General features: G+C 39.4%; 2 protein-coding genes and 2 long non-coding RNA genes across 4 annotated transcripts; all 4 read right to left on the bottom strand.

Moving 5' to 3' along the window:
• Positions 1-909: 909 nt before the first annotated feature.
• Positions 910-3870, bottom strand: LOC131224028 (polygalacturonase-like). The gene is given in 10 exon segments (XM_058219608.1): positions 910-1141; positions 1242-1328; positions 1330-1359; positions 1770-1878; positions 2013-2094; positions 2602-2809; positions 2964-2984; positions 3087-3257; positions 3388-3516; positions 3683-3870. Coding segments are annotated over 10 exon segments (1194 nt in total). The 5' UTR covers positions 3821-3870; the 3' UTR covers positions 910-922.
• Positions 3871-12428: 8558 nt separating this feature from the next.
• On the bottom strand, positions 12429-13593 carry LOC131224027 (uncharacterized). The gene is made up of 2 exons (XR_009160803.1): positions 13494-13593; positions 12429-12816 (listed from the first exon to the last, which is right to left on the bottom strand). It is a non-coding gene; the product is annotated as an uncharacterized LOC131224027 (long non-coding RNA).
• A 760-nt stretch (positions 13594-14353) lies between these two features.
• Positions 14354-15461, bottom strand: LOC131224025 (uncharacterized). Its single transcript, XR_009160802.1, has 3 exons — positions 15334-15461; positions 15210-15251; positions 14354-14519 (listed from the first exon to the last, which is right to left on the bottom strand). It is a non-coding gene; the product is annotated as an uncharacterized LOC131224025 (long non-coding RNA).
• A 5709-nt stretch (positions 15462-21170) lies between these two features.
• Positions 21171-24696, bottom strand: LOC131223979 (polygalacturonase-like). Its single transcript, XM_058219571.1, has 9 exons — positions 24391-24696; positions 24078-24206; positions 23745-23915; positions 23625-23645; positions 23254-23461; positions 22651-22732; positions 22428-22536; positions 21494-21610; positions 21171-21392 (listed from the first exon to the last, which is right to left on the bottom strand). Exons 1-9 carry the CDS (start codon positions 24694-24696, stop codon positions 21171-21173), a joined length of 1365 nt encoding a protein of 454 aa, XP_058075554.1.
• Between the last annotated feature and the right edge of the window lie 2353 nt (positions 24697-27049).

The raw sequence follows: 27049 nt of genomic DNA, 5'->3' as shown, positions 1-27049 counted from the left end.
TACATTTTATTGTTATTTTTGAATATTGATCGTAAATTTTATTGTCAGATGTATGCATTACTTTGAGGGTGTTATTTGATGGTAAGATGTTTAATTTTTATTAGTAATTTATTAGTTGCAGGTGTTAAGTTAATCCAACCTGAGTTGTATTAAAGTTGAATATTTAATACCTTGGGTTGGGCATTGTTCCTACTCTTATTGATGTTGGATGGGCTTGGGTCGACCCTCAACCTGGCCCAACCTGCTAGGGTTGCCCCTTACTCACCACAAAAACCTTTACAGCTCACCACATGGTCTAAATCATGGCTCCATTATGGATGGATAATATATGCAAAAACACATTGAGATGATGATCACATCCCTATGTAGAATTTGGACCACTGACCATTTTCTTTGGGATGCCCACTAGTTCGCTAGTTAGGTTAAGAAAGATCAGTCCGATTTCCATCCACTCTCCATCCACATTTTGGGCCAATGATTTGGACTCTCGGCCCAGTTTGGAATCCGACAGCAACATTAACAGACACAGTAACAACAAATAAGACCCTTTATTTGAATAAATGAATAGTACAGAACAACTTTATTTTAAATCCATGAACAATAAAACAAAGAATAAGGAGAAACCATCTTCCATCATTCGTTTTTACACATTTCTATCATCTTCCAAAATAAAATAAACAAAATCATGCCACCCCATAACCAATGTGAACAAAGGGACCCTACGTGTGCAATGGGGAAGCTAGCATGCGCACGTCCCTGCCATCCAAAGATGGTCAGTGGGAATCCCTAAACACATTTCAGAATGGGAGTTTCAAATTTCCATTTTTAAATGCAAATTCAGATCCATGCTGGCTGTCTTTGGAAGGTGTGAGATATGTGTGCAAACAGTTCTTTTCCCACGTAACAAATGTGTTCTTCTCTTCTAGAAGCAAGGTGGGACAACCTTCCCAATGGTGGACCCCCTAACATTCTTGCATGATCTGCTTGTTATTTTTCCCGCATCTCCTACAAGATTAATGCCTTGTAACACTATCCCATTGCATGGAGAGCTCTGGCTACAATCAAATGTCATGGCTTCATTTGAGGTGCTTGTTCCTGTGATATTCTTGTAGACCACATCACTTACTTGCACAGCCGATCCCTACAAAAAGAACAGCCTATTTTCATTAAAAGATCACGAAGTGGGCCCCACAAGATTGCCCAATGTAATCAACGTTCTAGATGGAGGCGAGGGTGGTTACCTTTTCTGGGCAAGTGTACTTGGAGTCACAGTAGTTTTGGTCTATGATGATGGGCCTTCTGACATTGTGCATTGCAATGTTTTGGAAATGTGATGTTGGTTGCACTTCCAGATCCTCCCTGTCGTACATGTCCAAGAATTTCATGTATTAGTGCAATGTTTGTCCATACAAATGTGAGAATATATGCCTGGAGCTCTGACTTTGTACAGTTGGTGCCCATCGTTTGGTGATCCAGACCTTCAATTGGACAGGGCTCACAATGGGTAAATCATGTACCTAAGATAGCACGGACTGGAAGATTCTAGGCATCCAATCTATGTCCTTTCTTTCTGTTGAATGTGCACAGTTGCTTCATTTCTTTTTAACCCGCCACTCACAGGCCGTCACTCAAAGGCTGAAGTGAGGGCCCATTTAAATGATTTTAAGGGCATAGCCTTTCCATTACGGAACCCATCGGATCAGCTGTCTGGATTACCAATCCATGGGTCCTCTTATAGAGATTCAAAGCTTGAGAATACTAACTCATACCTGCCAGGTTTTTATCCTGACTCCATTGGTTGTTCCAAACAAGGTGGCTCCATCCACCATCACTTGTGAGACATGGGCTTCTGACTTCTCATCTCCTAAACTGCCGATACTGGCCACACAAAGGATAGATTTGAGAGAGAGAGAGAGAGAGAGAGAGAGAGAGAGAGAGAGCAGTTAAAATCTTGAAGTTATAAAAATTCAAATGAAGTTGCATGAGATTTCAAGAAGGTTTGGATTTGAGACCTGATCCCATGGCCTGGCCCGCAGGTTATATTCATAACTTTGACAATGTGAGACCCACTTTCAATTGAGATGCAATCATCACCTTCAAACATCATGGAGACATTAGACATTATAATCAATATTTGATATTTGGGGTCTATGTTTCGATTATTTGAGTCTATATATAATTTTCTATTTTCCATCTTTTGTAGGTTTATGTTGAGAACTCAAGCATATATAGTATGGTTAGGTGGTCCGCATGATCAATCAAAATTGCCATCCTCGTGGTCCCACCATTAACGACAAAAAACCGTTCATTTGGTCGGACCATGTTCGGTTGTCCATGATGCATAAGCTGTATCTTTTGGACGACCTTGTCCATCCATGATGTGAACCTTGCATCGAATTAGGTAATTGTGGGACCCACCATGCTCTCCATTGGAGGTCACGACAAGAGGGTGGGCCTCATGTACGGTGGAGATCTTGTAGGCTACAATTTCTCGTGATCCAACTGACCCACTATCCTTTTCTCCTTGGTAATCTATAAACCCAGTTGCACTATAGGAAGTGAAAAGAATAGGTTAGTTTCTATATATCATTATTCTCTTACCAGTTCTGATGACAGAATTCATGATCTGAATATTTTGGGTGCTTGTGATGTGAATGCCATCAGTGTTAGGGCTTGTCTCTGGTGCAGTTACCATGAGATTGAAAGCTAGTGCATTCACAAATCTCTCAAAAGAAACTTGTATTTGTTGGTTGTCTTTGATCTTTAGGTCATTCACTATCAAGTTGTTGCATGAATAAAAGGTTAAGGCCTGTTGAAGCAACATAAAACTAGTAAGAGATTCACTCTCTCTCTCTCTCTCTCATATCCCACTCTCTTTTCTCTCTCATGGAAATATATTGATTATTGATATAAAGATATCTATGTTTCCATGTGCATCCATGCAAAGGGACCTTGAAACATACCGTTGGCACGTCTTTGCAAGGCTGGGAAAATTCACAGACAGATTTAAGTATGAGTTAGTCATTGTTGGAAGAGAAGATTCAGTTGGTTTGAATTTTAGGAGATTGTCTATTCAAACTACTTACAAGAGCTTTGTTGATTTTACAAGAGTTCTTCCACCACATCTCTCCATTTCCATTAATGGTCCCACCACCTTGGACTCTAAGATTTTGAACATTCCGAAAACTAAGCCAGTGCTTTTGATCTAGTCGGTCCCAAGCCGATGGATGGGAAGGAGCTTCAATGGTTCCTAGGATCTGATACATAAGAAAAAAAAAAAAAAACAAAGCATTAGTCATATGAAAAAGTAAATGAAGACGTTCTGTGAACCCATCTTCGATTTTGAAGAAGATATGGTTGATATTTTCGTGTTTAGATTCATCTCACCATCACTGTAATGGAAGATCTGCAAGGGCCTGAGAAGGTGATTGGTTTGAGAATGTAGTTCTTGTTTGCAGGCACCACAAGAACAGAAGGAGCAGATGAGCAAGCCTTCGTCCAGGCCTTTTCAAATGCCTGTCCAAATTGCACCGAAGAAATATAAGACTTTTTCAAAACCACACACACACAAAAAAAACCCTAAAACATCAGCTATGAGATTTCAATAGCAAAGAAATTAAACTACAACCGTATGATCTTTTTTTTTTCCCCCTCTTTGACCATATTTACATTGATGGAGTACCTTTGTGTCATCTGTTCCATCACCTTTGGCTCCAAAATCATTCACATTCACTACGGTGGCTGAAGATTCATGACTAGCCACGTGATCAAACTTCAAGGAACTTAAGGTCGACCGTCCGAAATGGATGGTGGTTGACATTTGGCTCAATTTGTTGATTTTGCCGAAATAGACACGTTTGTCATAGGGCCCCTCCCCGTGATTGAAAGCTGAGAGTGGGTCCTCTAGCAAGTTGCAATAACAGGAAGAATAACAAAACCAAAGCATGATGATAGGAACTGTCTTTGGAAACCCATGCCTCTCTCTCTCTCTCTCTCTCTCTCACACACACACACACACACACACACACACACACACAGAGGCAGCCAACGTGATTTTATTTATTTATTTATTTATTATAAATCTTGTAACAAACAGAATGTGGGATATGCAATGGGTGCTTGATGATTTTAGAGGTACGGTAGTGTTCCCATGTCATGATGAGTTTGCCTGTATATATAGAATAAGGGGTGGCTTATTAAGCTATATTTGTTGAGAGAGAGAGAGAGAGAGAGAGAGAGAGAGAGAGAGAGAGAGAGAGAGAGAGAGAGAGAGAGAGAGAGAGTCGTTTCTACTCCATCCATGAATCCATGGCGGCTTGGTGTTGTTTCTCCGGTCGACGCTAGAAAATGAGACGGAAGGATCTCTTCAGAAGTCGCCGAGCTCTTTCCCTCCACTGTTCTGGGAAACCAGCCAGATGATTTTTTTCCCTCCTAGCTTGTTTTAAATGCATAAATATGTAAGCATCATGCACAGTGATACGTGAATCGTCGTCAAGATAGCTGAATTGACATGAATCATGTAAAACTTCTGTTAGTTGGGCATCATGTGATCAATAGCTTGGATAATTTGACCATTATATATTTGGACTGGGTGTACCGGTGGGCGCGCGCAGTGTACATCAGATAGACATTTATTTATTTATTTTATATGAACAGCCAAACAATTCTTTATTAATTAATGGTAGTTTTCAATTGAATCCTCTTCCTAAAGAGTATTTCAGTGAAACATACTCCCGTATAGCATGAACTCTTACTGTGTGGAGACTCGAAGGAGCATTCGTCATGAATTAACTTATTCTAGGCCTCATTCTTATAAATAAAGGTCTTGATTGCTCACCTACACAGTACAAAAAATCCAAGTCTCATTGTAGGTTTGTAGAAGAGCATTAGGTGAGAAAGATCAGGGTCCAAGAAAAAAAAGGTTCAAGATATATAATCATGCTTTCGCACTCAAGTATATGATTCAGATTAATTTCCTATTATCTCTATAATTGTTGCATAGGCTGGTCCTTTATTTCGTAATATTATGTTTAGATTTATATTAGTATTAGAGCAGTCTTATGTATGAGATATGGTAGAATTTGTTTAAGCACCACCTGATGAACCGTTCAACCCTTAGGCCTAAAAATCTAATCTAGTCCATTAATTCAACAAATGTGCTAAGAATATCAGAAATATTTGGACAAGTGTTCAAGCCAAATTTTTTCACTAAATTGTGGTCCATCTGACAGTTAGATCTGCCTATTCCTTGGGTGGTAGCATCTAAACAGTGGTAAGGGGGTTATATCCCCATTCAGGTTGTCATGTGGTGGCATGTGCATTATCATTATCCTACATGCATGTAGGATTAGCAAACTAACCCCAAGACCACTATTTATAGCTCCACATCATAGCAGGCCTTTTACCCTCTTTCTATGTGCAACAATACATCCACCACACACATTGCATACATGTACTTCAAACTAGTCCATTTAAATCGTTGGCGTGTTTCACAACTAGCATTGTCCTAGAATCACGCTGGACAGAAAGAAAGAAAATGGTGGGCTATATAAATTCAGTGGCAGAATCCAGATGGTAAAGATCACTTAATTTTTATGAAATGCTTCATCCAATAGGGGCCATGTTTCATCATGTATTCCACATGTAGAGTAGATGAAATATGGCCACGACTTTATGTAATCTGTACCATCGATATATTGCTCACTTCTCATTTAGCGTAGGTTAGCATTTCTGATCACTCTATCAAAGCCCACAACAACAACATCTGGATCACCCGAAAGTGGATCCACATGCCAAACCAAGTGGCATAATAGAAGCTTCGTAACATGTCAAGCATAAACACGCTACATTCACCAACCGGAAAAGAGATGTGTCATGTGTGTCACGTTTACATGCAGTTAACGTGTCTTCCAAACACATATTAAATAAATAAATAAAAATGCACAACAAGTAACCTTGGATATTGATTCATGACATTCAGATAATCAGTGAAATTAGATCCATCTATTCAAACGATTCAAATTCATCCGGTAGCACATGATATCTGAATTGTCAACCATCCAACAGTCCAAGGAGTCCCGGTTCAAATGACAAGATAGATGATGGGCCCATTATATATATATATATATATATATATATATATATATGTATGTATGTATGTATGTATGTATGTATGTGTGTATGTCGAGAGAGAGAGAGAGAGAGAGAGAGAGAGAGAGAGAGAGAGAGAGAGAGAGAGAGAGAGAGAGAGAGAGAGAGGATCCAAGTGGGCCCAATGGGATTAACTCCCGCGCCTCCCCTGAATGAGTCTTCGCTTGGGCCCATCACTGTATTTTATGGCCCATCTTATAAGGTTGGGTTGAGCCTATTACCGGATAATGCTCAACTGGGAAGCTTGGACTAGGCTAGGCCTTTATTTATGTACTTGTGTTAGGAGGAACTTAGATAAGCCTGAGCATGTGGGCAGTTTGTTGAACCTCCAAGTAGTGTAAATGTCAGGCTTAGTTCACTAATCTAAAGCCTTAATCACATTAGGCCTATTATAAATGGTGGATGTCCCCCAAAAAATTATAATGATTTTATTAACGTATCTGGATTGTCTACAAAGTCCTCTCCCCACATCATGAGCCCACCATCTATCAATTAAGTCAGAAATCACGATCCTTTAATTGATGTGGATCATGGGATTTGGTTAATGGGTCCGGCTTGCGCCTGTTTCAGGGCCAATTTTGAACTAATTGAACCTGGACTATTTGGCCAGCCCTATTTGAAGTACTGTCTTTGTTGTCCCAGCCTGACTTATTGAAAGCCCTATCTTGGTTTGACTAGTTCATTTGTATTATAAATATATTTATTTATTTATTTTTATTTTTATAGAGGGGAATCTGGACTGTCCATTGGCGGGCCCTGATATCATATCGTGCTCATACGTTTGTGGGCCTGATAGGTCAGAGTTAGGCTATTCCTTGAGTTAGGCCCACCGTGAATATATGGGTCAAACTATTGGTTCGTTTTTCTTGTGCATTTGATGCGATGCATGAGAATCAAATACCCAAAATTCATATGGGAACTCTCCTAATAAATGACAGATGTTTTAGTTGTACATCATGAAGTCAATTCCTGATTAGTCCCAAACTTAGGCCATTACACATTCTTGAAAAGGTAGATGTTGACTGTTGGTGTCAATGATCACAAGGGGTGGACCTAATCATCTCACTTATATAAAGTTCTCCCACAAATCAGCAATAGACATTGGACATATCTTGGGCCAAATCAGGCCTTCTATAAAATGGTTCTTCGAGAGTGGGTAGTTGTTGAGGGTCAAATATTACATATCAGACCCAGTTATTGCCTGGATTTATGAACATGGTACCGTTGAATAGCCCATTTTAATCATGTTTGTGTTGCAAGGTGGAATTGCGAGTTGAGACTGGATCGGGATGCTAAAAGCACGGATTTAACGTTCAGAATGCACCAAGGCAAGGGACGGACTCCAGGGGACCAAGATCGACGGAATTACATGCCAGGGATCCGCAAAAATTGAGAAACTGAAGCTCAAGCGGCCTGAAAGTCAGCCAGAATGCAAGATCACTGGGTTTCCATCATCTGTTTGGCTCGAAACTTTATACATGGCTCGAGGACCAAAAACTAACCGTACACGTCAAATTTCAGCCATTGGATCCTCGTGAAAGTGGCTGAACTAACAGATCAGTCCATAAAACCCTGATTTGGGGCCCACCCGCTGTCCAGATACTCTTTAACTTCGACCCCCACGGCTCAAATGAAATGGGGAACAAGATAGATGGTGTAGATTTCTCATAATCATCATACAGTGTACATAGTACACCTTTTTCACTAAGACGTGCATGGCAACACAGGGACGTCTCCTTCTTACAAAATAACAGCAGACGGACGCGGTTCATCCGTTTTTCAGTAATATGGCACACTCATCATCCAAATGGATGATCCAGACCGTCTATTGAATCTCTTGGGTAGACGTAATCGTCACCAAGGTGTCCTTTTCGACCCATGAATGTACGGACAGGCAGATTACCGTTCAAACACAAGATGGACGGCGGAGTAGATAATCTCATGGGCCACACCGAATTCGATCAAAAAACGGTGATTCCCATCTGGTTTTTCGAGAATATTGCAATTAACGGAGTGGATTTCTCTGTCGAGTCCGATAAATGGGCCCACCATCGTCACAGCATCAATTGCGATGCTCTGTTTCACAGTGTGAAAATACCAGAGGTTCCAAGTCATCCTGGCCCACTAGTGATGATCGGAGGTCCGATCTGAACCGTCCATCATATAGAGGCGCCCTTCCTGGTCAGAACCATTCTGACTGTTTTCAGCTGTACACGCATACATGTCCACTACAGTGATCTTAAGGGGACCATTCAAATGCCGTTATAGCAGTAGTTCCCTCTTGGGCCACATCAACGGACAATCAAAATAGACCATCTCCAGACGAAATTCCGAGGAGAAGATGATGAACAGTATGGATCTATCAAATGGCAGCTAAAGTGGGCCTCACCAAATATCCAGCGTAAGTCTTTTACGCACTTTCTGTTTCGCAATGCGTAAAACCTCTGCACCTGTTTCTTCTGTGCGTAAAGGCTACGCACGCAAGTGGCCCCTGACGTAGATAATATAAAACAGAGAGAGAGAGAGGAGGGGGAGGTGAGCAAGAGTTTGGCAGGGAAGCTTGAAAACAAGGTGGGCGTCAGCAGAGGCAGAGAGAGAAACGGGCTGGCTTGGGTTGGGTCTGGTTTTTCTTTTTCTTTTCTTCTTCTTCTTTTGTTTATTTTGAATTCAGCCTAATCATGGTAGGCTAAACCTCTTAGCTAGGGCTAAGAGTTGAAGCTTGTAGCGTGATGGGAGAACTTGTTGCTTGTGCCTTTTTGTTTAAATTGAAGAGGTTTTTCATGTAATTTTAATATGGGAATACTTTTAGTTTTTAATGGCCTGTTGTGACTGAAATTACAAGAGGTTTGCAATGGCTTTGAGTATTTCTTTTTCCTTATTTTGATTATGACGTTAGGAAGCCCTGTTGTTCGCCATCGTCCCCTGGGCATGGTTGGATGACGGTACCCTTCCTGACCTTCATGGCATGTTAATTGGTTGGTAATTAGTTTAATTCTTTTGTTAACTTTGTCTCCTGGGCATGGTTTGGTGATGGAATCCATTCTAATTCATATACCTTTCTTCTCTTTAAAATTATATCAGAAGAAGTTCAGTTTAATTTTCATGATTTTTGAAGTAGGCATAAGATCTCCCTGATCTCTACAAGTGGATCCTTTGAATCCCTAGTTTCCTTCCTCTGAATTCCTTAAAGTTTTACATTAATCTCTCACCATTATTCATAATTTATATTTGATTTAGATTGCATCTTAGGCTAGTTCTATTTCTACCTAGTTTCAGGAAACGTACAAGTTTCAGGCCCTGTGGATTCGACCTTGGTCTTACCGAGTTTATTACTACATCACAACCCTATACTTGGGGAGTGAACAGTAGTGATCCTTGAGTCTAAAATTCGAAGGTTGAAATTGATTGTACTAGCCACCAAAGTGACTTTTATCAATGATTTTTGTTTATTTATTTATTTATTTATTTAAGACATGCGTATAGGATTCGGACTCACTCTTCATACAAAAAACGACGGACTTCGTTCGTCGCACGGTCCGTCGAATTTTGTAGTCGTAAAACATAACCGATGAATAGGGTCCGTTGAAAAACAACGACAGATCCTATCTGCAAGTCTATCGTGATTCTAAAAAACTCAGTGACAGATTTCATTCGTTGTTATAAAATTTTGCAACAGATATGATCTGTCACTAGACATCAAAATCCTTTCATTTCAAACATTCTGAAACCATTGACGGATTTAGTCTGTCATTAAAATCCCTGCAAAAAAAAGAAAGAATTTACCTTCATTTTTTGAATCTGTTACACCTAATGGCATATCTATATATATCAAAATCATAATATGAAGGCACATATGACCACTCAAATACGGATTGTAAAATTCATAGATTGTATACACATGAAAATCATAATATACAGATAAAAAAGCATATCCGAATCAGTTGGTGCCATTCACTTGGGAAGTCCATTGTTAAAATCAGTATTGAAAAGAAAAAGAAAAAAAAGAACAGCTTTATATTTGTTGTTATTTTGAATCCGTTGCACCTAATAGCATATCTATATACATCAAAATCATAATATGAAGGTATATATGACCATTCAAATGCGTGGATTGTAAAACTCAAGAGAATATTTATACAAGTCAAAATCATAATATATAGGCAAGAAATCATATTTGAATCACGTGTTGTTGCTCACTTGAAGTGGTGATTCGTGTACATGTGTTTGTAAGACCGGGCTTTTTTTTTTTTTAAAGAAAAAATTCCTTTACAGATTTCCAGGCGGGCGTCAAACAAAAAGCCAAGGCTCTGCCTGTCATATGAGCTCCCAATATACACTATACAAAATGTCCAGCAAAATAGAAATTTTCAACAGATTGACCCAAGAAAAAAAAATACCCATTTATCAGATGTTGGGGTTCTCTTTAGGTACGATCCGATTATGTGATTAAAAGTTATCCATGGCTCCTATCATTCGTTGTTCTGATCATTAAAGGCTCATTGGGTGTGGATCGTCTTTATCACCTAAATGTCCAGCAGCCTTCTTGATCAGGTAAGAGAACTGGGAATTTCATTCCATTATAGGAGTGATTGCCTGATATGGGCGGCTAATGCATCAGATAAATTCTCAATCAAATCAGCCTGGGATATCATATGCAGCAGACAGGACAAAAAACGGTAGACGATATGCGTCTGGGATAAGCTAAAGCCCCCAAAAATTTCAGTATTAGTGTGGAAATTAATGCACAATGCTGTCCCTATAGACTCAGCTATTCAAAGCAGTGGTGTTCAGCTTGCATTGATGTATGTATGCTGCGACTCTGGTATATCTTCTCGGCCAGGCAGGGACATGAAAGAGGTCCGATCAAAGAAGAAAGTGCTGACAGAGCAGGAAGGCCCACTTTCAATGATCTTGCTGGAGGCGGAGCCCAGTGCCAATGAGAGAGGATTAGACAAATTGCGCTAATAGGACCTAAGTCAGGAGTGGCACTCTGGCTAGGCAAAATGATAGTCAGTGTGGTGAATGGAGGGGAGTTGAAATTGCCCCTGATCGCCTGGTGCAGATTTTCGAAATAGCGACCCAAGGTCAGCAGGAGAGACGGGAATGAGCCCATTCAGGGACTGATGGAGTCAGAAACCATCTCTTTAGATCCAGGGGTGAGCTTCCTATTGGACTGAGGGCCCATCTAATGATGGACAAAACAGGGCTGGGTCGCATCAGGCCAGCAGGTTTTCTCAGGTAGGGCAGGCATGAATTGTAACATGAATTTGGTTGCTTGTCAGAGATTCCTCGGATGAAACGTGAAGGCTATATGTGCTGATGCAGCATGTTTTGTTGGTTGGCGTGAAATGAATAGTAGCACATTTGAAGGATGTCCAAGCGTTTTTTTGCAGACTATAGGAAGGAGTTCCAAATCAGAATCTCATCTGAAGTTGCTTTTACCTCGAATAGTTTCATCCTTTAGCACCCACAAGCCATTCAATGAGATAAACGCATGTTACATCATACATGTATAATTTCTGAGCTACCCATTTGTACGAATATAGATAACTTATCACTTTTTCAGCCTTTGATATTTCCCATGCCTGTGATCCACCTGATGAGTGTGACCTGTCTGATTATTGGGCCAGGAGATGTTCATGGCGATACTCACCTGATATATTGTTTGGATATTGCACACGTGTGCTGTGTCGCCATGCATTCCATTCATCACCTCATCTATCATTCATGAGCAAATGGCCTCAGCCCTAGGTTCACTGAGCAGACTTTTTCTGTGCCCCACCATGAATGAACCATGCCCCAAAAATCTCTCCAATGCTACAATATTCTTAACCCTTTGATCAGTGGCCTGCAAGAAAACTGGCCTTTGCCGGCGGTCAAAACTGCCGGCAAAGACCAATAAAACCACCGGCAAAGATTTTGCCCGCGGTTATCTAACAGCCGGTAAAGCCTCAGTCGGTAAAGGCTTTACCGGCGGCCAGGACCTTTACTGACAGTTGTGCTGGACGCCGCTAAATCATCAAAATTGTTAAAATGGTCAAAAGCTATGGATAAAATCCGTAGCTAAATATGACCAGCCCCACAGTACAACCGTAGCCATTGGTTCCACAGTAAATGCATAGCCTGCTGAGTGGGGTGCAGAAAATCAGTTTCACATCAGCTGAAACGGCAGTGTTGAATCCATATCAGCTTGCCCCAATAAGATACAGGGAAACTCTTAGTTATTCTAGGTATATGATAGGCAATGAATAAAATTCATGGAAGCCCTCCTGGGCATATACTGTAAAGAAATTGCTTCCTATTTCAGTTTTTAACTAACATATTACAGGCAGACAATGCCTATAGTGAAATAAATCAAAACTTAATTGAACAGTTTCTGTGAATTAAAGTATAGAACATATAACAAATATTAGCACATGGTTACATATCAAAATATCTGAAACAAATCTTTATACATTGTATCCAAAACCTTAATGTGATTTTTCAGCTGTATCCAAAACCTTTCCAGTTTCAGCACATGACAAAATGTGGAACCATGGGTTGCTGCCAATATCTTTCCATCAGGTGAAATGCTAAGCCGGTCATAATGCAGAGTTGAGCCACTGGCATCATGAAGTGGAATGGGAAACACCTTCAAAGTCTTTGGGTCCTCATCAAGATAGCAAACTATTTAGGTAAAAGGAAGCCAGTGAACCAGGAAAATTTTTATCTGTCATAATAAGATTAAGAAGTGTGTGTGAGTGATCCAGGGTTCAATCCCTGGTAATGTTACTTTCCAAAAAAGAAATCTGTCATAACACATGCAAATACATCTGTCGACTGTCAATGATAAAATAAGGATTCAGATTAGATATTCAAAAGAATCCCATTCCCAGCATACCACTAAAACAAGAGCCATTGCAAGCATTTCAGTTTCTAAATAACTTAAACAATCAGAAGAAAGAGCTTTATCAAGATCAAGAAGAGCTATCTGAAAAACTCCTGAACTCAAAATGGTTATTTAATGATCTGATAGCTATCTGGAAGTAAGGGACTCTCTTCTAATTGGCAATAGTTGTCCATTATCATAATTGATATCTTTCCTTCTTTCAATTAATTTTCTATAAAAATTTCAGCATTCTAAAATGATCTTGAGTTTTTCAATGGAAGATTTTCATGTGGAACAGTGGAAGCAACTCATGAGACTGTGGATTATTTGCAAAGCTATTTATTTGCCTACGAGAAAAACTCAAGTAGAGAGTGTCATTCCCTATATCAAGCATGCTCTTGACATTCTTTATGCATGTATTGTTTTATTATTGGTATGTGTGTGCACGTATTTGTTCTATTTGAGAACTCATCACCTGTTTGTTGAAAAAGTAAAGGGTTGCAGCACACCAGTAAAGGTCTTCCTTGAGTGCTGATTTCATGCTAGATTGCAAGATAACAACAAACTGTAGAAGGGCCTGCAACATCCATTGCGTGAAGCCACACCTAGATACAAAAATCACCCATATAAAAATGTAATTATGAGAAGGTTTTTGAAATTCCACACATTATGTTCTGAGAAAATCTAAATGGCTGATTTGTGAGTCCACAGATAATAAATAAATAAATGTCGGATCACACAAGAGATACAGATATTCTTATAGAATTCTCTAAATACAAAGTATCTACTACATAGCTTGTAATGATACACATCTGATAAATTACAACTTTTAGCTGTTCAGAAATCCAGATTGTCCAAATTGCTGACCCAATTGTAGATGAAGCTATACATCACTGTCAGATCTTGTGGGTTTGGTGGTATCATAGGTCCCCACAAAAGAAAAGAAAACTAAGGGAAAAGTGATATAGCTTTTGATTACTTGCTGTCACCAACAACGTCAGTGAAAACCACATCATCTTCAATTAAAAAAACAATCAGTCGGTGGCCAAATATCAAGTTATGAGCTTACCTAGCAATATCAAGAGCAAATCTCAGAGCTTTAGAAGGCTGTAGATGTCCTTTCTTTTAAAGGTAATTTGCCAAATCTCCCTGAAATCCACCGAAGTACAAGAATCCATATGGTTTAATGACATACATAAATGTTACCTAGACAATGCAGTCTTCAAAATAATATTTTAAGTGATGCCATATGTATTATCAACATCGATGTAAACAAGTAAAATGTATGGGGAAACTGCAATAGAATGGAATTATGGGACAATTCAAAGAAATAAAAAAAGACTATATATAGAAGCTAGTACTTTATCTGTGTTCACAGGTGGTCCCCACCATGCAGTCTCTTTACCAAAATCAAGATGATGTGTTGCGGAAATATTTGATTGAAAAATCAGAGCTCAGTGTTCGATCTAGTTGTAGTTGGAGCAGATTGCTACAAGTCAATCTGCATCAACATCAAAAGTATTTTACTTGGCTTAAAAAGATCAATTGACAATATAAATAATCTAGAACATTCTATATTAGTAAAGACGATGGGGCAACTTACATCTCGCAAGACAAAAAACCAGCATAAGCAATCATGTCCTAAACAACTTGCCTCAAAACCTCCCAATGGAAGGACACAAACCAGTGGAGCTATTTTTTGAAGGCATAGTTTCCCAAAAAATAAAAGAAGCCTCCCAGAAAATCAAAAACTTAGTAGAAGAAGTGAAGGATGCACAGGAAGAGTTCTTTAAGTTTTATCTGCAAAGAAAGTCATTCATGAAGAGGAAACAAGAGTGCAAAACATAAGCTCTCTTCAAAACCATAAAACAGAGTCTTTTAAGTTTTATCTGCAAAGAAAGTCATTCATAAGGAGGGAACAAGAGTGTGAAACATAAAGCTCTCTTCCAAACCATAAGAAACAAAACACAAAGCAGACAATAGAAATTTCAAGATATTGCATACCATGATGAAACCCATACGGAGTGTAAGATAGCATACAATTGCAAGTAGCACACAAACCAGTAGCAGCAGTTTCGGCAAAATGGTATTTTCAGGACAGCTATGTTCTATAAATTATCACCTCGTATTGACAAAACGTCACTGAACAAGAAGCAATGAAAAAAGAATGCAGAGGTTTAGAGCATAATACCTATGGCAATGATCTTCTTCCTATCCATGCCACCATTTCTACCTGTAAAATCATATTATAGAGAAGTTCAATAAAACATAAAATCATTTTCATGTAATAATACCACTAACGCCCATTTTCTTACATTGAAATATTTGGTTTCTTGCTAGTAAAAGAAAAATGAATCAATCAGCTACTGCATCAGCAATTTTTACAAGAGATATGCTGAAGGAGACACTACAAGAGGTACAAATGTATCAAGGTTAAAAAATATCAAGGCAAATGTAAACTCCAAAAAGCAAAGAAAAGAAGAAACAGTATCCCAGATATGAAGATTGTAAGAAATGATGAGTACATAACTACCACAACAAATCACACTGACAAATAGCCATAAAGCGACATTGCTTAAAACCCTGAAATATTCATACCCTTTTTTGGAAGTCAATCCAGTTCCCATAGCAGTACCACCCTGCGCAAGCTGCTCAAAAGAAACATTCAATGGGTTGACAAAGGCACACATGAATAAGGTTTTCCAAAACTGCAATTTCTTTCAAATGTATCCCAGGTTGAATCGGATGATATAAGATTTCTTAATAAGCTAAATCACATGAATAAGGTTTACCAAAACTGCAATTTCTTTGGTAAACCACCAGTAGTCACAAGGAGTAGAGTACTAGGAAAGGCATCTGAGATTTTGAAAGTGAAGACAAGACACAAATGCCAATGATGATGGATATATCCCTTAGAAGTGTAATCTATGTGGTGTGCTAATGATAACAACTGGAACAACTCAATGTGAGGTTCGGTCGATTTTCTAGCAGCAGTAATGTCCATCTTGGTTCACCCAATGCTCGAGGAAAGCCACATCAGCAAAGAAATTACAATAAGAAACAAGAAATAAAATAGGCGGAAGATTACCTCAAAGTTGGGAAAGAAACCAGGACAGAGACCAGTCCACACAGGAGGATGCTCAGGTGCCATGGTGAAGCATTGAGGTACTGAAGTTGGTTTCTCAGCCTGTCAATAGAAAAACTGTCACTTAAAACTAGCTTTTATGCGAGACAACATGAATTAACAAGTAGACTTCCAGAATGACACTGAACATCAACAAGGTTCAATATCTGCATGTTGGAAAGAAGGCCCAAAACCAGTTAGAGATCAATCAATATCTACAAAGGTAACATGTGCAGTAGTAAAGTATCCATCAATGATGAGAACCCTGTAAAGAGATGAGATTGATTGGCATTCTAATTAGTTTCACAAGATTTTAATTAGATCTGTTGATAAACTAATTTGGGAAATGTTCTAGCAAATGTGAACTTCTAAAGAAGAAATATTAGCTATGCATAGCATGTTCCATTAGGCCTGTATACGGGAAAAGCATCAGGATGTTTTTGGAGATTTTGGGTTAAGTCTAATGGTATATAAATGTAATATAAATTTTTATAAATGTAATAGAACAGGTTCCTCATCTAAAAAATCCATAACAAATATACCATTAGGCTTAAATCCTAACATGATTTTTCTCAAATGATGGACGGAGTGGATGTTGCACTAGCATCCCAACGGATCTCATTAGGCAATGTACCTGCTGGATAGTGTGGATCTCATTCACATTAGTTGGCATGCCTGCATTTTTCGGCATGAGAGCTATGCTAGAGCAGTCCTAATAAAATGAGATTGTCATCCAAACTCTTCAATTGTTGGCCATCTATTGTATAGCTATAATCTGTATATGAGAGAGAGAGAGAGAGAGAGAGAGAGAGAGAGAGTATCCAAGTGCATGTAGAAGTTCAAAATGAGACCCAATTGAGAAGACAAGCAATACCAAATATTCAAAGAACAGATGAGAGAGTCCAAGTGCATGTACAAGTTGGAAGGTGCAGCTTTACATGAAAGGTTGCAGGTCGTGCTCTCTGTCAGTTGCACACCATAAAATAGTGAAAGTTTGATCCTCTGTCTTGCATCCGTACTACATACTACATACTACAAAGGTTGAAATGTAAGCTTCTGAAAGTAGTTGTATTTTCATTGGAGTTGGGAACATCACTTATTACTCTCATTCCAAAGAAAAAAGGAGTGGGTCCTTGAGGGATTTCAGGCCAATCAGGTTGATTGAAAGTCCCTACAAAATCCATGCTAAAATACTAACATCCACTTACAAAAGGTGCTAGGAAATGTATCTCCAAGGTGCAGGGAGCTTTTGTATATAGCAGACAGACTATAGGTGGAACTTTGATTGCCCACAAGTGCATCAATTCCCAGTATATCAGAAGCTCCTCAACCAATTTCTGGCTCAATTAGTAATTATGCATAAATGTCCATTAGATCCAGAACAACAGACCGAGGAGTCTGGAGTCTGGACCCAAGCCCTAGTGGGCCTGACCGTTCACACCCTTAACAATGAAATAGGAAATAGATATTAAAAGAAGAAAAAGAAAGGCAATGAAGTAGTAACTAGTTATATCGTGTTGCACTTGCATAGATGCAATCCTAGGGTAGCATCTAAATGACCCAACCTTTCCTAGTGCATTAGATCGAAAGCCACACAGGCTTCAAAAACAGAACAGAATAATAGATAGACTATGGACTCTATTTCTGATTCTGCTTTTAACTAGTTTCAAGGCCATACCTAATTCAAGATGGATCATAGACAAGATGATACAAGGACACCACACTAAAGAAAAGCATTAAGCTAACCTTGCATATCAAAAATGGATTCATCCTAAGTTGTTTGTTTGAGTCTTCTGAAATTTCAGGTTGTCCTCATGATGCTTGATCTTTAATCCCAACTTTTGCAGATCGTCTTGAAGCTTCTGCAAGTTATTAAAGTTGATTGTTGTTATGTGGGATCGAGACAGTTTGAACTCAAGATCGGTTATTATCACATCAGGATAGTCTATTTACCATGGACTTTCATCAAAATGAATATCAGCAAACTTTAGCTCATGAAGTTCTAGAGCCAACTAACATGGTATATAAAACATCCACAAAATGGAAATTTCGCTTATCGCATTTCATCCATTACAAAGGCATCACCTAACTTATCACATTTCGCTTCCAAGCGATCCTCCATATCATGTGCCAGTGACTTTTGATACTCCGTTGTGTCCTGCAAGGATATAGTCAAGACTGAGAAACAAACAGGCTCTAAAGAAAAACCACCTCAAAGTGCTCCAAAATCAATGCCTTGCCAACTTCTTTGAATCAACATTTCTGCAGTACTGTTCAATGAGTCAAAAAACCCTTTTGATTATATTCTGAAGGAAAAAAAAAACTTTACTTGAACTATCAAGCAGTTGACATGAAAGAAGTTGCTTAAGTTTCATGGTCTATATAAGCACATGGCATGGTCCCATTCGTAGCTAAGCTATAAATCACAAAAAGCATTTTTTCCCCCTAGTTGAAAGGCTCTAATTTATGCTGGAATTCTGTTGGGTTCTCAGTGTTTCCAACATCTACAAATCAGGATAGCATGAATTGTAAAAATTCAATCATTCTGACTGAGATTTAAGGGCTTCATCCCACAAAATGAAGTAAATGAAATTACTCACAAATGCACCTCCATTTGTGTTCCATAAACATGGCTTTGAAACATGGCCTGTACAAGCAAGCAGAAGGAAATGCAGACCACTGGCTTGGTACTATAGCCACATACAACAGATGCAGATGGCACAAGATTAAGATGTTTAAACAAGAATACAAAAATCACATAGAAGCTAATGGTTTCAGCATTTTCCCAATCTAGCTACTCTCAAGAGAAACAAAGCATTACATAGTTCTAAAGAAAATTCCACTAATTAGGGATTTTTCAGTTTTTTTAAATCTATAATCCACAATTAGGGAATCAACACTACAAAATCCCTAATTAGGGATTCGAAACTCAAAAATTTCCAAAACACAAATCATTACACAATGTTACTTTAAGGATTAAAAAATGGTAAAGAAAGAAAGAAAGAAACATAAGGAGTGGAGAGAGAGAGAGAGAGAGAGAGAGAGAGAGAGAGAGAGAGAGAGAGAGAGAGAGAGAGAGAGAGAGACCTGATATTGCATAATGATCCTTAATCTGCTGGACCAAAGAAAAGAAGAAATAAAAGAGGGAGAGGGAGAGGTAGATCAAGAGGAGAGGGAGAGGGGAGAGGGAGAGAGCGAAGAGGGAGAGAGAGATCGAGCGGAGAGGGAGAGGCTGAGAGGTAGATCGAGCAGAGAGGGAGAGGTGCAGAGAGAGAGGCGTAGAGAGATAGATTGAGCGGAGAGGGAGAGGCGCAGAGAGAGAGAGAGAATCAGCGGTGGGGAGAGAGAGGGATAACGAGCGGCAGAGAGAGGGAGAGAGAGAAAAGTCGCGCTAGGTTGTAGGGTTTTTTTTTTTCCTCTTTTATAGATATGGACCCTGCCGGCAGCCGTTAAAACTGCCAGCCGGCAAAGGGTTAGCTCATCGGTCGGCTACGGCCCTATTTCTTGTGGTGTGGCCTGCAAATTAATTGTTGGTTAACCCATTGATACACTAAATGGGTGGATCGGATCGAGTAGGATTCCACCCAATCCCAACCCATTTACTAAAACAATACATTTCTAGCCTGTCACATTTCTGGTCTGAGCTCAGCCTTCTTTATTATTATTATTATTATTATTATTATTATTATTCTTAATTTTTTTATAATAGAAATGGGTCGTACATTGATAAAAAAAAGGACCTGTACAACACACCCACTATTCGGGCTAAGCCGTGGAGAAAAAACTGGCTAAGCCTACCGTAAACTATGTACAAGCATAACCCCTGTCCAGCCCCGTAGGGCTGATCGGGTGGACATGCCTAATTGCACCCAGCCCAACCCTGTCGAGGAACAAAAGACCCCTGATTTCAAGGGGAAGATCAGTAATATTGCTGGAAAAAGTGGAAGATTGAAGCTCTGATCCCCTGAGGGCCATCCCATCCGCAGGGCCATTGCTTTCCCTAGGCACATGAATAAATTGCACAGTGATGCTATTTCCCATCCGGTCTATCCTCTGCATCCATTATTTCCATTGCCAACTCGCATTTGACTCACCGTTTAAAATAGACACAACTTATTTGGAATCTGATTCGACAGCCACTTTTTGGAGCCCCAGCTGAAGGCCTGAGCTCAACCTGCCACTCATTTAGCTTGACCCTAACCCACCTGAAGAGCGGGTCAGGCCAGTTGATCCATGGGTCCACCCAACCCATTGCCACCCCTACACTGTACTGGTCTTGATTTGGCAGTGTTTTCAGATTGGTCCTTAAATAGTAGACCAGATCCCAACCCATACAATGACTTACTCGAGGCTGTCAAGTGTTCTATTCCTCCTAAACTAAGTTTACCTTTGACAATGATGTTTATAAAGAAACAGAATTGAAAGGGAGGTTATGATATAGACAAAACATCAGAAGAAAGAGAGGTTGGATTATTGAATTCTACATTATAGAAATAGCAAATTGTAAGTCTTAAACCTAAATCTGAACCATGTTGGGCCCATAATTCCAATAATCAACGGGACTAACATTATCACAGTCCTCCAAAATCCAACTTAAACAACAACAACAACAACAAATGGGACTCTTCATCTGAATAAATGAATACAACACAACAACTTTATTGTAAATCCACGAACAATAAAACAATGAATTTGTTCCGATAACTATCTACAAACAATAAGGAGAAACTATCTTCGTTTATTCGTTTTTATACATTTCAATCATCTTCGGAAATAAAATATACACAATCACACCACCCCATGACCAATGTTCACAAAGGGACCCTACATGAGCGGGGAAGCCAGCATGAACATGTCTCCCACCATCCAAAGACTGTTGGCGGGAATCCTAAACACATCTCAGAATGAAAATTTCATAATGCCATTTTTAGATGTGAATACGGATTCATGCTGGCCGTCTTTGGATAGCGGGAGATTTGTGTGTGCAAACAGTTCTTTTCCCGCATAACAAATGTATTGTTGTATCTTCTAGAAGCAAGAAGGTGGGACAACCTTTCCAATGGTGGACCCCCTAACATTATTGCATGATCTGCTTGTTTTCTTCCCTGCATGTCCTACAAGATCAATGTCTTGTAATACTATTCCCTTGCATGGAGAGCTCCTGCTACAATTAAATGTCACGGCCTCATATGAGGCGCTTGTTCCTCTGATGTTCTTGTAGACCACATCACTCACTTCCACAGCTGATCCCTGCAAAAAGAACGGCCTGATATTCATAAAAAGGGCAGCGAGTGGGACCCATAAGATGGCCCAGAGTAATCAACGGTATGGATGGAAACGAGGGTGGTTACCTTTTTTGGGCAAGGGTACTTGGAGTCACAGTAGCTTTGGTCTATGATGATGGGCCTTTTTACATTGTGCATTACAATGTTTTGGAACGTGATGTTGGTTGCACTTCCAGATCCTCCCTGCGTACGTCCAAGAATTTCATGCATTAGTGCAACGTTTGCCCGTACAAATGTGAGAGTATCTGCCTTAAGACTTTGTACAGTTGGGCCCATTATTTGATGATCCAGACCTTTGACTGGACAAAGCCCACAATGGATAGATCACGTTCCTTAAAATAGCACGAATTGAAGATTCTAGCCTGGATTACCGATCCATGGGGCAGCTTGTAGGAATTCAAGTATCGAGATAAATATCCTCAGGCTGAGGATCACGTAATTCCTCCTTACGTAATTACCTTGATAACGTAAAGAGGCCAGCACCACAATTTGTGGTACCGTAACATCTTTCCGCAAACATATCTCTAGTGTAAGACATCGATGCCATGAAAATAGTTAGCCCCACCATTAATGTAACCTGCAACAAAAATCAGACCATTCCTCACACCATGTGGGCCCCACAGTTGGAACCAATGGACAACCAACTGCCTGACTCCAGAAAAAGGTGTGGCCCACCAAGTGTGGATCATCCTAATCCTTGAGAAGTTGATCTTAATAGTGCGGCCTATGGTTTTCATGGTACTGATGCCCTACAAAAGTTGTGAGTAGCGGGAAAATTTGTATGGTACCTCAGGCTGTGGTACATTTCCCTATACATTTCGCTAACCGTGATCACTTCTCCGCGTATACAAATACCCCGTACATGGATTTCTAACTCGTACATAGATAATGAGCACACATCAGTTACATAGGTATGCATGCATACATACGTAAAGAAATAAGCATTAATGCATGCATGTCCTTGTACATGAGCATCCATATGAAAAAAACTAACCCATACCTGCCAGGTTTTGATCCTCACTCCATTTGTTGTTCCAAATAAGGTGGCTCCATCCACTATCACTTGTGAGACATGGGCTTCGGACTTGTTATCTCCTAAACTGCCAATACTGGCCCCACAAAGGATAGATTTAAGAGCGAGTGAGAAAAATCATTAAAATCTTGAAATTATAAAATTTCAAATGAAAGTTGTATGAGATTTCAAGAAGGTTTGGATTTGAGACCTGATCCCATGGCCTGGCCCACAGGTTATATTCATAACTTTGACAATGTGAGACCCACTTTCTATTGAGATGCAATCATCACCTTCAAATATCATGGAGACATTAGACATTATAATCGAGATTTCAGGTCTAGGTTTAGATTATTTGATTATTTGATTTCATATTTTTCTTTTTTATCATCTTTTGTATGTTTACGTTGAGAGGTGAAGCTATATAGTTTGGTTAATTAAGTGGTCCGCAGGATCACTCAAAATTGCCATCCTCAGGTCCCACCATTGATGATGAAAAAAACCGTTCATTTGGTCGGACCATGTTCAGATGTCCATGATCCATAAGCTGTTTCTTTTGGACGATCTTGTCCATCCATGATGTGAACCTTGGCCTTTTAGTTTTAAGCACAGAATTAGGTAATTGTGGGACCCACCATGGTTTCCATTGGAAGTCACGACAAAAGGGTGGGCCTCATGTATAGTGGAGATCTTGTAGGCTACAATTTCTTGTGGTCCCACCGACCCACTATCCTTTTCTCTTTAGTAATCTATAAACCCAGTTGCACTATAAGAAGTGAAAAGAATAGGTTATTTTCTGTCATTGTTCTCTTACCAGTTCTGATGACAGAATTCATTATCTGAATATTTTGGGTCTTTGTGATGTGAATGCCATCAGTGTTAGGGCTTGTCCCTGGTGCAGTTACGATGAGATTGAAAGCTAGTGCATTGACACATCTCTCAAAAGAAACTTGTATTTGTTGGCTGTCTTTGATCTTCAGGTCATTCACTATCAAGTTGTTGCATGAATAAAAGGTCAAGGCCTGTTGAAGCAACATAAAACTTGTTAGAGATTCACTCTCTCTCTCTCTCTCCCTCTCTTGTATCCCACTCTCTTTTCTCTCTCATGGAAAGAAAATCAAATATATTGACACAAAGATATCTATGTTTCCATGTTCATCCATGCAAAGGGACCTTGAAACATACCGTTGGCGCGTCTTTGCAAGGCTGCAGCGAAATTTCACAGACAGATTTAAGTTAGTCATTGTTGGAAGAGAAGATTCAGTTGGTTTGAATTTTGGGAGATTGTCTATTCAAACTACTTACAAGAGCTTTGTTGATTTTACAAGAGTTCTTCCACCACATCTCTCCATTTCCATTAATGGTCCCACCACCTTGGACTCTAAGATTTTGAACATTCCGAAAATTAAGCCAGTGCTTTTGATCTAGTCGGTCCCAAGCAGATGGATGGGAAGGAGCTTCAATGGTTCCAAGGATCTGATATATATGAAGGAAAAAAAAAAAGAAAAAAAAAAGAGCAAAGCATAAGTCACATGAAATCTGATGTGGAAAAAATAAGTACAATTAAGACGTTCTGTGAACCCATCTTCGATTTTGAAGAAGATATGGTTGATATTTTCGCGTTTAGATTCATCTCACCATCACTGTAATGGAAGATATGCAAGGGCCTGAAAAGGTGATTGGTTTGAGAAGGTAGTTCTTGTTTGCAGGCACCACAAGAACAGAAGGAGCTGATGAGCAAGCCTTCGTCCAGGCCTTCTCAAATGCCTGTCCAAATTGCGCCAAAGAAATATAAGACTTCTTCAAAACCACGTAAAAACAAACAAAAACTCACACATCTATGAGACTTCAGTAGAAAAGACACTATAAGCGTAGAATCCCCTCTCTCTCTCTCTCTCTCTCTCTCTCTCTCTCTCTCTCTCTCTCTCTCATATTTACATGGATGGAGTACCTTTGTGTCATCTGTTCCATCACCTTTGGCTCCAAAATCATTCACATTCACTACAGTATCTGAGGATTTACGGCTACCAACGTTATCAAACCTCGAGGAACTCAAGATCGACCGTCCAAAATGGTTCGGGGTCGAGATTTGGCGCCATTTGTTGATGGCGCTGAAATACGTACGGTGGGCACGTTTGTCATAGGTGGGCTCCTTATGATTGAAAGCTGAGTGTGGGTCCTCCAGCAAGTTGCTATAACAGGAAGAGTAAAAGAACCAAAGCATGATGATAGGGACTAACTGTCTTTGTAAACCCATCTCTCTCTCTCTCTCTCTCTCTCTCAGAGGTAGCCAATGAGATTTTTTTTTAGTAACTTGTAACAAACAGACTTTGGGATACGTGATGGTTGCTTGATGATTTTAGAGGTACGGTGGTGATCCCATGTCATGATGAGTTTGCCTGTATATATAGAAAAAGAGGTGGCTTATTATGCTGTATTTCTTATCTCAGAGAGAGAGAGAGAATCCTCTCTTCTTCTCAATCCATGGCGGCTTGGTGTTGTTTCTCCGGTGGACACAAGAGACTTAGACGGAAGGATCTCTTCAGAAGTCGCCGAGCACTTTCTCTCCACCGTTCTAGAAAACCATCAAAATGTTTCTTCCCTCATTAGCATGTTTTAAATACGTGAATATATACTTAGTACGTGAGCATCATGCATAGGGATACATGAATCATGGTCAAGATATGTGCATGTACATGTCACATAGGACTTCTATTAGGCAGCCCCTCGTGATGAATGATTATTTGACATTTGGATATTTTGAATAAGCATACCGGTGGATAGAATGATTTAGATAGACATGATCTAGAGTATTTCAGTGAAACATGAACTCCCCACATGAATTAAGTCATTGATCTACGCCTCATTCTTATAAATAATGGTCTTGGTCTTCGCTGCATAATACAAAAGTCTAAGTCCCATTGTAGGATTCCTGTTTGATTTTTCGTGTAAGAGGTAATTACCTGGTAAATCGGTAATAATTACTTACCAGGTAATTACTGCATCGTTTCTTACGCCGACATTGACGGCTTAATTTTTCGGCATTAGAACCGGGGATGGCTGTCAAATGAATGTAGGTGCCACTGTGATGTATGTGATGTATCAACACGGTTCATCCTATATGCCAGCCTCATTTAGGGCATGAACCCAAAAATGAAGTAGATCCAAAGATCCAGGGGCTTACATCACAAGAAACAGTGGAAATTAGATGCTTACAGTATAAAAATTTATGTGGCCCTCAGAAGTTTTGGATGAAGCTGATATTTGTGTTTAATCCTTATCAATGTTTTTATGACTTCAAACAGGCCCTTAGGTGCATAAGATCAAGTTCCAAGAAAGACAAGTTCAAGATATCTTCTCACCTTCTCCCACACTTTAAGTACACAATCTAGATTAAGTTCTTATAATATATATAATTGATGCATGGGTTGACCTCTTCTCCAAAGTAGGGAACATCCAAAAATCAGTTTTACTCCATCCGGGCCACAAGTACAATTTCAATCAAACACATCCCTAGAGAGGCCAATAAGGTAGCAAATAACCTAGCCCGCTGGGGCAATTCTAATCAGCAAAACAAATTATTCTAAGCGGTCTCAGACCTCCCTCTCATCTCCTGCGGGGAGCTGGTCCTAGATAGGACAAGTTTAGGTGTGGTACAATTTTCTTAGTATTTATTTCTGTTTTTCTTTGGATATGATACGAGGGTCCCCTTGGGGTGGGCCTCCTGAATGTGAATGCCTTGTACAACTGGGAGTCTTGGGCCCTTATTTTAGGCCTGAGCCTCCTGAACATATTGTAAGAAACTTTCTATATCAATGAAATTTTGAGTCTTTTTCAAAAAGTAAATAAATAAATAAATAAATAATTGATGCATGGGTCAATCATTTATTTCATAAATTGTGTTTACAATTGGTATTTGAGTGGTCCAATGCATCGGTTTTGGTGGATTTTCTTGAAGTACCACCCAATGAACCGTTCAACGCATGGGCATAGAAATCAGATTTGGTCCATTCAATAGGTGTGCTAAGATATTCAAAACATTTAGCCAATTGTCCAAGCCATGAATTTTTCCATAAATTGTGACTCATCTAACAATTACATCTACCTATTGCTTAAGTGAAAGCATTTAAATGGTGGTACACCTTTAAAGAATAGGTTACATCTCCATTGAGGTTAGCAACCTTAAGACTACTATTTACGGTTGCGGATCATAGCACAGCACCCTTGCACACCTTTTTGCCCTCTTTTTAAGTGCCGCACTACATGGTTGGTTGTTCAAAATCAGTTGCAGTGTGATTAAGTAGATGAGGCCAGTGCCCACGGGATTGAGTGTATAAATATTTTGACAAATCAACAAAGTTTTAGGTGGTGTGCTCCCATCTTTAATATAATAATAATATTTATAAAGTAGCACATATTACATATATGTACCTCAATCTAGGCTGTTTCTATTGTGGGCCTTTTTTACAACTAGCATTGCCCTAAATTCATGTTGGAAAGTTAGAAAGAAAATAATCACTTGTGCAAATTCAATGCCTAAATCATGTTTGTAAGGATCACTTGATTTTAATGCAGTGCTTCATCCACAATAAGGGCCATGTTTTGTCATG

The sequence above is a fragment of the Magnolia sinica genome, chromosome 13 (genome assembly GCF_029962835.1).
Source record: "Magnolia sinica isolate HGM2019 chromosome 13, MsV1, whole genome shotgun sequence".
Taxonomy (NCBI): Eukaryota; Viridiplantae; Streptophyta; class Magnoliopsida; order Magnoliales; family Magnoliaceae; genus Magnolia; species Magnolia sinica.
The sequence above is the reverse complement of the archived record's forward strand: the minus strand, read 5'-3'. Positions and strand labels throughout refer to the sequence as shown.

Excerpts from the sequence above, each read along its gene's own strand:
- LOC131223979 (XM_058219571.1), bottom strand. The coding sequence starts at position 24,696 with ATGGGTTTACAAAGACAGTTAGTCCCTATCATCATGCTTTGGTTCTTT. Across the intron at positions 24,207-24,390 it reads ATGGAACAGATGACACAAAG|GCATTTGAGAAGGCCTGGAC; the intron begins GTACTCCATCCA and ends CAATTTGGACAG. Across the intron at positions 23,462-23,624 it reads CTTGCAAAGACGCGCCAACG|GCCTTGACCTTTTATTCATG; the intron begins GTATGTTTCAAG and ends TTGCTTCAACAG.